Source organism: Wolffia australiana, chromosome 9, assembly GCF_029677425.1.
Source record: "Wolffia australiana isolate 7733 chromosome 9, ASM2967742v1".
Lineage (NCBI taxonomy): Eukaryota > Viridiplantae > Streptophyta > Magnoliopsida > Alismatales > Araceae > Wolffia > Wolffia australiana.
The window spans coordinates 7,758,852-7,769,158 of record NC_135843.1 but is presented as its reverse complement, the minus strand read 5'-3'; the positions used below and the strand labels follow the sequence as shown (position 1 = coordinate 7,769,158).

At 47.9% G+C, this 10,307-nt stretch overlaps 2 protein-coding genes and 1 pseudogene across 2 annotated transcripts; 1 reads left to right on the top strand and 2 right to left on the bottom strand.

The window, feature by feature from the left end:
* Positions 1-556: 556 nt before the first annotated feature.
* Positions 557-2,107, bottom strand: LOC144708069 (protein ECERIFERUM 2-like). The gene is made up of 2 exons (XM_078581366.1): positions 1,535-2,107; positions 557-1,476 (listed from the first exon to the last, which is right to left on the bottom strand). The coding sequence occupies exons 1-2, from the start codon at positions 1,961-1,963 to the stop codon at positions 664-666; spliced, it is 1,242 nt and encodes a 413-aa protein (XP_078437492.1). The 5' UTR covers positions 1,964-2,107; the 3' UTR covers positions 557-663.
* A 1,291-nt stretch (positions 2,108-3,398) lies between these two features.
* On the top strand, positions 3,399-4,444 carry LOC144707383 (serine/threonine protein phosphatase 2A 59 kDa regulatory subunit B' eta isoform pseudogene; annotated as a pseudogene).
* A 1,920-nt stretch (positions 4,445-6,364) lies between these two features.
* PAS2 (Protein-tyrosine phosphatase-like, PTPLA) lies at positions 6,365-10,024 on the bottom strand. The gene is made up of 10 exons (XM_078581367.1): positions 9,958-10,024; positions 9,802-9,882; positions 9,615-9,726; positions 9,517-9,535; positions 9,337-9,425; positions 9,198-9,251; positions 8,783-8,853; positions 6,798-6,879; positions 6,629-6,725; positions 6,365-6,537 (listed from the first exon to the last, which is right to left on the bottom strand). The coding sequence occupies exons 2-10, from the start codon at positions 9,870-9,872 to the stop codon at positions 6,467-6,469; spliced, it is 666 nt and encodes a 221-aa protein (XP_078437493.1). The 5' UTR covers positions 9,873-9,882; positions 9,958-10,024; the 3' UTR covers positions 6,365-6,466.
* Between the last annotated feature and the right edge of the window lie 283 nt (positions 10,025-10,307).

Genomic DNA, 10,307 nt, shown 5'->3' with positions numbered 1-10,307 from the left:
AATAAGAGAGGGAGAGAGAGCGAGAGACGTGGTGGAGAGAGAGAGAGAGAGAGAGAGAGAGAGAGAGAGAGAGATGAAGAGAGAGAGACCGACAGGTGGAAGAATCTACCCACACATTAATAACCTATAAATCCATGCATATTCACGGACTTTCACCTTTCTGACAATAAGCTTTAAGCCTAAAGTCTACATGATACGACACCCCAAATGTCACAGACTCACAGTATCAACTGCACCGCCACTGTGGGACACCAAGCGGCCAACATCTTCTATTTTCTCATCGCGTTCTTCCCTTCTTTCTTTCAGTCTCTGTTATATTCTATTCGACAAATGGACAATTGCTTCTAGTTTCTTCCCTCGCATATCCTGATTAAGAAACCCTTCATAGATGATTGTAGAAGGAGAATTAAATGTGGGTCAGAGAGGGTGGGTGCAATGCAGTACCCTTTAATTTTCCCGTTACTTCATCCTGTTATTGTTTAATACAAATCCATTATTCTATTTTCTAACTTACCTGCTGGGCGCTAACCGCGTGTAAGCAAGGAATGGGATAATCTTCTGGACCAAACGCGTCATTTTCATGCAGTAAGAAACACCAAACAAGCCGGAAAACGAAAGAAAAACGACCGGAAAACAAAGGAATAATCGCCAGCTGCCGTTTGTTCAGAGGAGGCCGAAGACGGGCAGGAGCTCCGTCCTCAACGGGGCGGCCTCGGCCTGAGGAACGGTGACGTGGACAGTCCGCCCGCCGTCCGATCCCGCGGCGCCCTTCAAGACGACGACGCAGCCGCCGCCGCCGACGCCGTCGACGGTGCAGCCGACGAACGCGGGCAGCTGCCCGCCGATCCCCGCCGCGTACACGGGCAGCTCCTCCAAGTCAACGAACGTGAGATTCGCGCCGTACATCACTAGATCCGGCGGCGCCGCCTCCGCCGCCGCCAGCGCCGCAATCGCCGCTGTCTCGTCCGCCGTCTCCCGAGAGATAACTCGGGCAAGCTCCGCCAGACTGAAGTCCGCCGGCGGCGCCGCCACGCCAACGGTCAGATCGTTTCCCAAGATCCACTCCCGGGCGGCGCCGCCAAATCTGACGACCGTAACGGCTGCGCTCCCGCGGATTCTCGCCAGGCTCCGCCAGACGGCGGCGGAGACGGCGGCGAAGGGGGTCCCCGCCGCCGCCTCCGCCGCCAGCGCCGCCACCGCTTCTCCTCCGACGCGGAAAGTCAACGTCTCCATCGTATCCTCGGGCGCCGCCAGCCAACTGCCGGTAACGGTTTTCCCAGGCTTCACGGACTGCGGCGGGGAAGCCAGCGGCGGCAGCGCCGCCGCCGGCTTGCGGAGAGTTATCGGATCCGGCGGCGGGTTCCCGTTAAGCATCCGGAAGTAAGCGGCGGCAAAATTGGCGGCGGCGGCGGCGTCTCCCAGCGCGTGCGCCCAGCTGAGGCCTACGGCCAGCCCGCCGCACGAGAACCGTGTAAACTGCGCCGGACGAGAGTTAGAGAAGAGTTAGAGAAGGAAGTGTGAGGAAGGGACAAACCTGGATGGCGACGAGGGGGGAGAAGTTGACGTCGGAGCCGAGGACCACGTCTGGAGCCAGCGGCGCGTGGGTGTCGAGCCAGCGGTCCATGGGGGACTCGGACCGGGTCTCGACGATGCGGACCCCGCAGTCGTTGCAGTGGAGGAAGGGGCGGCCCGAGCCGGAGACCCTGACCCGGGCGCAGGACGGGAAGAAGGGCTTGAGGAGAGGGAAGAAGGGGAGCTTGAGGTCCGGGGTGGGCACGGACCCGGCCGGGCCGGAGAAGAAGAAGACGAGCCGGAGGCGGTGCAGCCGTAGAGCCAGGTCGAGGTCGTCGAGCCGGACGGGTCGGCCCTCGCCGGAGGACTCGGCCGGGACGACCGTGGAGAACTTGCGGTGCGCGAGCTCGAGGCCGGGGGGGATGGTGTCGTGGCTCGCTGCTGAGACCATGGTTGATTTTTGATGAGGTTTTGGTTGATGGTTTTTGCCGTTCGTTCCGGCTTGCGAACTCGCCTTTTAAAGAGTTGGACGTGAGGAAGATGGGTGGCATTCGCTTCGAGAGAGTGCGGGAAGTTATAGGCCGGCGGTCCAACCATTCTCCTCTGTCTCTCCCTCTCTCTCTCTCTCTCTCTCTCTCTCTCTCCCCCCCCCTCTCGCTCTCAGTGTCTTTCTCTCTCTCGCTCTCTCTCCCTCTCTCTCTCAGTGTCTTTCTCTCTCTCTCTTTCCATCTCTCTCTCTGGCTGTCTCTCTGTGTCTTTCTCTCTTTCACTCTCTCTCTCTTTCTCTTTAGTATCTTTCTCTCTTTCTCTCTCTCTCTCCATCTCTCTCTGTTTGTCTCTCTCTCTTTCTCTTTCAGTCTCTCTCTCTCTCTCTCTCTCTCTCTCTCTCTCTCTCTCCATCTCTCTCAGTTTGTATATCTCTCTCTCTCTTTCAGTGTCTTTCTATCTTTCTCTTTCTCTCTCTCTGTTTGTCTCTCTCTTTCTCCTTCAGTGTCTTTCTCTCTTTATCTCTCTCTCCATCTCTCTCTGTTTGTCTTTCTTTCTCTCTCAGGGTCTTTCCTCCTCTCTCTCTCTTTCTCTCTCAGTGTCTTTCTCTCTTTCTCTCTCTCTCCATCTCTCTCTCTCTCTCTCTTTCAGTGTCTTTCTCTCTTTCTCTCTCTCTCCATCTCTCTCTATGTTTGTCTCTCTCTCTTTCCCTCTCAGTGTCTTTCTCTCTTTCTCTCTCTCCATCTCTCTCTATGTTTGTCTCTCTCTCTTTCTCTCTCAGTGTCTTTCTCTCTTTCACTCTCTCTCTCTTTCTCTCTCAGTGTCTTTCTCTCTTTCTCTCTCTCTCTTTCTCTCTCAGTGTCTTTCTCTCTTTTTCTCTCTCTCCATCTCTCTATCTGTTTGTCTCTCTCTCTCTCACTCTCTCTCACTCTCTCTCCCTTTCTCTCTCTCTCTCTCCCTCTGCGTCTCTCTCTCTCCATATATGTAATATATGGATTCATATATCCACCTCTTTCAGTATTTCTTAAACTCTTATCTGTACCCATATATTGACCTACTTCAATCTGTCTCTCTCTATGGCTAGATGTATATCCACAATGTTCAGTCTCCCTCTCTATCACTATTTCTTGATGTGTATCCGACATGTTCTGTCTCTCTCTCTATGGCTAGATGTATATCCACCATGTTCAGTCTCTCTCTCCCTCACTATTCGTAAATTTATATGGTGGAATACTACGAAACAGCATGAACTCCCGTTTTTGTCAGCCAGGCAGCATGAACTTTCATACTTGCTCAAAAAATAGCACGAACTAATAAGAAGACGCCAAGTGGTGTCTTCTTTTTTTTTTGTCAGCGATGGTCAACTGCTGACGTGGTAGCCAGGTGCGGTGGCAGCCAAGTGGACTCCACGGTGGCATCCACGTCTCTGGCCGCCGCCGACGCCGCCCGTCTCCGTCCGCCGACGCCGCCCGTCTCCGTCCGTCCCCGAGCAAGCAGAATTCCAAGATGGCCATTTCCTACGAAGCCCTCCCAGCATTCAAGGACACGCCGAGCTCGGAGAGGCCGAATCTGTTCATTCGGATGGTGAATCTCTGCTGCGCGATCTTCGACTTTGCCGATCCAACCAAGAACGCCAAGGAGAAGGAGATCAAGCGGCAGACTCTGCTCGAGCTCGTCGACTTTGTCGCCAATCCCAGCGGCAAACTCCAAGAACCCGCGATCCAAGGCCCTCGAGGCCTTCGACGTGGAGGAAGACGAACCCGTGATGGACCCTTCCTGGCCGCATCTCCAGGCCGTGTACGAGCTCTTCCTCAGCTTCATCGCCTCCCCCGAGACCGACGCGAAGATTGCCAAGAGGTACGTCGACCACTCCTTCGTCCTCCGCCTGCTCGATCTCTTCGACTCGGAGGACCCCCGCGAGAGAGACTATCTCAAGACGATCCTCCACCGGGTCTACGGCAAATTCATGGTTCACCGACCCTTCATCCACAAGGCCATCAACAACATCTTCTACCAGTTCATCTTCGAGACGGAGAAGCACAACGGCATCGCCGAGCTGCTGGAGATCCCCGGCAGCATCATCAATGGATTCGCTCTCCCGCTCAAGGAAGAACACAAACTGTTCCTCGTCCGGGCATTGATTCCTCTGCACAAGCCCAAGTGCGTGGCCATGTACCACCAGCAGCTGTCCTACTGCATCACCCAGTTCGTGGACAAGGACTGCAAGCTTGCGGACACTGTGACTAGGGGTTTGCTCAAGTTCTGGCCCGTGACGAACAGCTCCAAGGAGGTGATGTTTTTGGGGGAGCTGGAGGAGGTTCTAGAAGCCACCCAGCCGGGCGGCGGCGTCGGCGGCCGGAGACGGAATAATAATATTATTTATCGAGATCTCACATTTCGCATAGATAACATGGGCACGGGAGGACCAGAAGAGCTTCCTATTTAGTCATTCATCTCATTTATTATATGCAGGCGAGTATTTTTAATTTTTTCCATATGGGATGGAAGGATTCGGGTTTTGTGTTAAACTCGGAATCCCTTTATCCCATATGTAAGGAAATAGAAATATTTGTCTCTTCCATGTGGGATAACGGGATTCTGAGTTCGCATTAAACTTCGAATCCTCTTATCCCATATCGAAGAAAAAAAAAATTTAAAACTCTATATATTAACTGAGATTCAAATAAAATAAAACCATTTGATCCGGATACCGGTTCCGATATCCGGATATCGAAAACCAATATCCGACATCCAGTATCCGTCTCCGACATCCGGATACCGGAAAACCGATATCCGGTATCCGATACTCTGTTCGTCTTCACCCCCCCATATACGATACCGATATCTGTCTAACCCCTTATAGACGGATATCAACCGATATCCGATATCCGATATCCAGCTCCGTCCCATTTTTTCGCAGATATCAGATATCGATTGTCCGATACTGGATATCGGATATCGGATATCGGTTGATATCCGTCTATAAGGGGTTAGACAGATATCGGTATCGTATATGGGGGGGTGAAGACGAACAGAGTATCGGATACCGGATATCGGTTTTCCGGTATCCGGATGTCAGAGACGGATACCGGATGTCGGATATTGTCCGATACTGGATATCGGACGGATATCGGTTGGGCATTTGCTACCATGTCGTTTACTCTCTCTCTCTTTGTCTACATATTTATATGTGTATCCACCAAGGTCAGTATGTCTCCCCTCTTCATCGATAGATATACCCCCACATTGTTCAGTCTCTGTCTCTTTCACCTTGCTGTCTGACTCTCTCCATGTAAAAAATATATACACCCTCTCTGTCTAAGGACATAAATTTGTATCATCCTCGCCCAGTCGCTCTCCTTTCCTTTCCATCTCTCTTCTCTCTCTCCTCTCTATACTTTCTCCTCTGTCCCGTCAACGGTCACTTCCTTTCCTTTGATCCAACGTCTCTCTCTCTCTCTCTCTCTCTTGCTCTCTCTCGCTCTCTCTCTCTATCTGCCTCTCTCTTTGCCTCTCTTTCTCTTTGTCTTGCTCTCTTTCTCGCTGTGTCTGTATATCTGCCTATATATCTCTCTCTTTGTGCCTATATCTCTCTATACCTCTCTATCGTTCTCTCTCTTCCGCTACCTGTCTCTCTTTTCCCTCTCCTCTTCCACTGATTCTCTCCCTCTCTCTCTTTTGCTCTCTTTCCCTTGCTCTTTCTCTCTCTCTGCCATTCGCTCTCTCACTGTCACCTATCTCTCTCCCTCTCCCTCTTTTTCTCTCTCTCTCTCTCTCTCTCTGCCTTCCTCTCTCTTTCTCGTTCCCTCTCTTGCTCTGCGTCTCTTTCTCTCTCCCTCTCTCTCTCCGCTTCTGTTTCGCTCTCCCTCTATCTCTATACTTCACTCTCTCTCTCTCTCTCTCTCTCTCTCTCTCTCTCTCTCTCTTCCCCTCTCCCTCTATCTATCTATTCATCTCTATTCTTTGAGACTATTGCATTGCCCAAAGCTCCATTCATGTCCCCAACACTCTCTCTCTCTCTCTCGCTTCTGTTTATTCAATTGTCCCCGGCCTTTCATTGCATCATCCATCGTCGTCGCTCGGCAACACACTCATACACGAAATAAAAAGGGCAAGACTCAGAATAAATCCACGCCAAATTTTACGACCGTTGACTGCCGCCACAATTCCGCAACTAGAGAGAGAAAACATAAAATATTTCGAAGTACTTCCTCCAATTTTATATTTACCTAATTACTTACATTTAAAAATTCCTTATATTATAACGAGTAGCGAATTATTGTAGAAGGGTCCATGGTTCGTCTAATGTCAACTATCATACGTGGCATCTCACGGCCACTTGCTAGATCAACCCTGGAGAGAGACATAGATAGAGAAATAGATTACCAGTTCCCAAAATCCACAAATAGGACACCAATCTAGAGATAAATCTAAGCCAAGGAGAGGGATAAATCTAAGCCAACGACAATTAAGACGCTTTGGCCTTGGAAAGTACCTTCTTGCGCTGGCCGAGCATGTACCCATACATATGGGGGCTTCCTGGGCGCCACATCATCCACAAATTTAGTTATTTGGAATTAATATATAAAAAGTAAATGTTTTTCACGCATTTTCAGCACATAAAACACACCTGGCACATAGGTGATGAGGACGATGATGGCAGCGTAGAAGTAGTCGAAGGTGAAGTTGAGCGTGTTTGGCATTCTAATCGAGTACTTTCCGGATGCCTGACATCGATCGTGATCAGTGTTTTCGTACAAAAATGGACGGCTAGGATTATTCTAGAAGCGTGGGCGCACCTTCATGAAAGGGAGTGCTGTGTATATCAGGCCCACCTCGCTACTGATGCCACTTGGGTACAAGACCATGAAGGTGCTGTACCTGCGCAGATTAATCCCGAAGATGAAATTTAGGTGATTATGTTGATGATGATGAACGGCAATCCTGGTGATGATGGTGATGATAAAGATCAACAATCATGGCGATGATGGTGTTCATATTGATGATGTTGATGACCGACAATGATGATGATGACGATGACGATGATGATAATGAATGGCAACACAAGTTATTATGATGATGATGTCCGAAAATCATGGTGATGATAATGATGATGCCGATGGTGATAATGATGAACTGCAATCATGATGATGACAATTATGATGGCTGACATCATGGTGATGATGATGATGATGATGATGACTGAGAATCATGGAGATGATGATGAATGGCAATCGTGCTAATGAAGATGGTGATGACCGGCAATCATGGCAATGATGATGATGATGCTGAAGCTGATGATGCTGATGGTAATGATGACGAATGGCAATCATGATGATGAAAATGATGATGGCCAACAATCATGGCGATGATGATGCTGATGACTGACAATGATGATCACACTGATGGTGACGATGATAAATGGCAATCATGGTGAGGATTGATGATGATGATGACCCATGGTCACAGTAATAAAGATGATTTTTTTTTAACTATACAGTAATAAAGATGATGATCGATTGTCACAGTACTGATGACGGTTTTCAGAATGAAACGAAACTTTGTGGATTTAGTTCATTACTATTTAAGGCAGACAACTTTGTCCTCCAAGTATTGTATTGACAACCAAAATCTGATTGACGGTGTCAAATGTTCTCCTCCCTCTCCTCTCTATCCAAAATTTTACCAACTGTGAATATTCTGGCGTCCTGGTGATGACGATCAAGCTAGATCATTACGCTAACTTTTTTGAGAGATAAAATCATAATGCTAATGATATCCATGAATGCTGTAACGATGAGGATATGATATTTCATCATGATGACTACAATAATCAATTGCTGACTATTATGATTGTATCATGACGGCTACGCACATGATACCAACAGTGGTGATTATTGGTGATGTCCAGAAGGGGAAGAAATGATGATCATCAAGGTAGATCATAGCACAAAGATTTCTTTCAAAGAAAATATAAAACTAAAGATGTTCACGAATTCTCTGATGAAGAGGATGATGATTGCAGATGATGATGACGATGATCATCATCATCATATGATGAAATAAATGATCATTTGTTGACAATGATGATCACGGTGACAATGATGTCCATAAGTTGGGCAACCCGAGAATTCATGGAAGGCGTCCCGTCCTGGACTATTAAATTACAATTTAATAGTCGCCACCAATTTCCCCCTCCATCTCTGAATCTCTGTCTTTGCCCTAAACCCCTGCCTCGTGCTCGCTTAACCCCTGAGCAGCTGTGGCTGTAACCTCATATTCATGGCTAAGTCCCTTTCGTGTTTACAAATTACATTAGACTGAAATACATAATGATGAATTGAAATGAATGACTTAGTACCATATTTGTATATCATCATCTAACTTTCATATGCAGAGATAACATAATAAGTTTCCATTTCATCACTATTTGATCGAGTCCCAAATCCCATGACGTCTAAACCATCTGGTCAGGCATCCATACACTTGGGATAGGCTGCCTGGGACGGGACACGAACGCATCTCATAACAGTCAACGTCCCTGTCCAAGCCTCAGTGTCATGTCTCCATGTCTGAGGTCTGGGACGGGACAGGACAGGAGGCAACGCACATCTATCCAGTCCATTGAAACCTAGTGACCAAAATGATGATCACCGATCACAATGATAATGATAATGATAATGATGATGACGATGATGATGATGATGTTGATGATGTTGATGATGTCGATAATGTCTGTACTGTCACTGATGAAGATGTTGTCCATGAACATAAGAAGTTGTACCTGAGCCATTGGAGCCACGATGGAGCAAATCCCAGGGCCTCTTTCATGCCGAAGAACGAGTATCGGATGATCTGCAAGAAATATATTGAGCAGCTGAGTGTGACATGCAATCTTTTCAGATAAAGAGTATGGAGGCATTGAAGCAGCTCTTTCAGAAACAAGAGCTGAAGAGCATGAATAAAAGAAGTGGTGGGATAACATGAAATATGTAATCGCAATCTGAGATGTATTTTGGCGAAAGAGGAATATTTTTCATGATGATAGAAATAAATTACATATTTTGGGGCATCACTAAAAAAAATATGAAAACTCTTCAGAAGATACCAATACCGACCGTAATAATTGTAGATGAAAAGATTCTAGACGAATTGGCCACAATTTTTTGCTTGACACTTTTGAATTAAGTTAATCTCACCTCGGTAATTGACCAGCTGATCACCAAGGAGGAAACAAGAAAATGGCTCCGAACCTAAAATGGCAATTAAGAAATCCTAAGATTATCCGCAAGTCGTTGAACTCGGATTAAACGAAAACTCAAAGGTGATAACGAAAACCTCGGGGAAGCTCCATAGGATGCCCCACGTGACATACAGCCTAGATCCAACCTGTGGCAGTGTAGCTGATATTGGAGACCTAACCAATCCTTTGAATTTCACAAGATCGAGCATAAAAAGAGTTAGATTTTCACTTCTGAACGATTCTGAATAACTCCGACGAGCGAGATATCCACTCACCAACGATCCCGTGAAGAATCTGAGAAAAAGAAGAAAAAACGAAATCAACAATGCGATCCCAGAGAACAAAAAAAGGGAAATAAAAACTGCAGCACCACCTCTAGAACTGCCGCGGTTTGGGCAAACAGGAGAGGCCTCTCCACCGCATCGTAGACATCTCGATATCCTGATTCTTTCAGAGTCGTCACAGCGAAGTACAGCACTTGGAACCTGGAACGGCATCGGAAAACCTAGAACTTCGCGCATGATCGAGCGTGGAAAACGGAAGTGTTAGAAGAACCTCACCATCCGACGAAGACGATCCAGTTGTAGGCAGCGAGGTACACACGCTTCAGAGCAGAGGAAGCTCCCGCCATTGCAGCGCAGCTGCTCAGATCTCCTCCGACCACTCGTCAATGGAGAGAAGAAAAATCTAGAAGATTGTAATAGAAAGCCAACTACCTCTTCCTCGCCGCCAAATATTTAAAGCTCTCTCTTTCCCCCGCAACTCCCAACGTCTCTAATGAAAGCGCTGGGGACAATGCAAAGCCCATGGTATCATAATCTTTAATGGGAGTTATATAGTGCAGTATTATCGTCCAGGACAGGGACGAAGGACCGGGCTAGGGATCGGCACGCGTCACTCGTCATCGCGATGGAAACATGATGGCTGATGTGATGGTGATGTTTTAGGGGTCTATGACGGTGACGATGACCGATGACCGATGACGAGGACGTGACATGACGGAACGGCCCTCACCGATGACGGCGGTGACGGAATTTTGGAAAAGTTAAAATGGACATAAAATGCA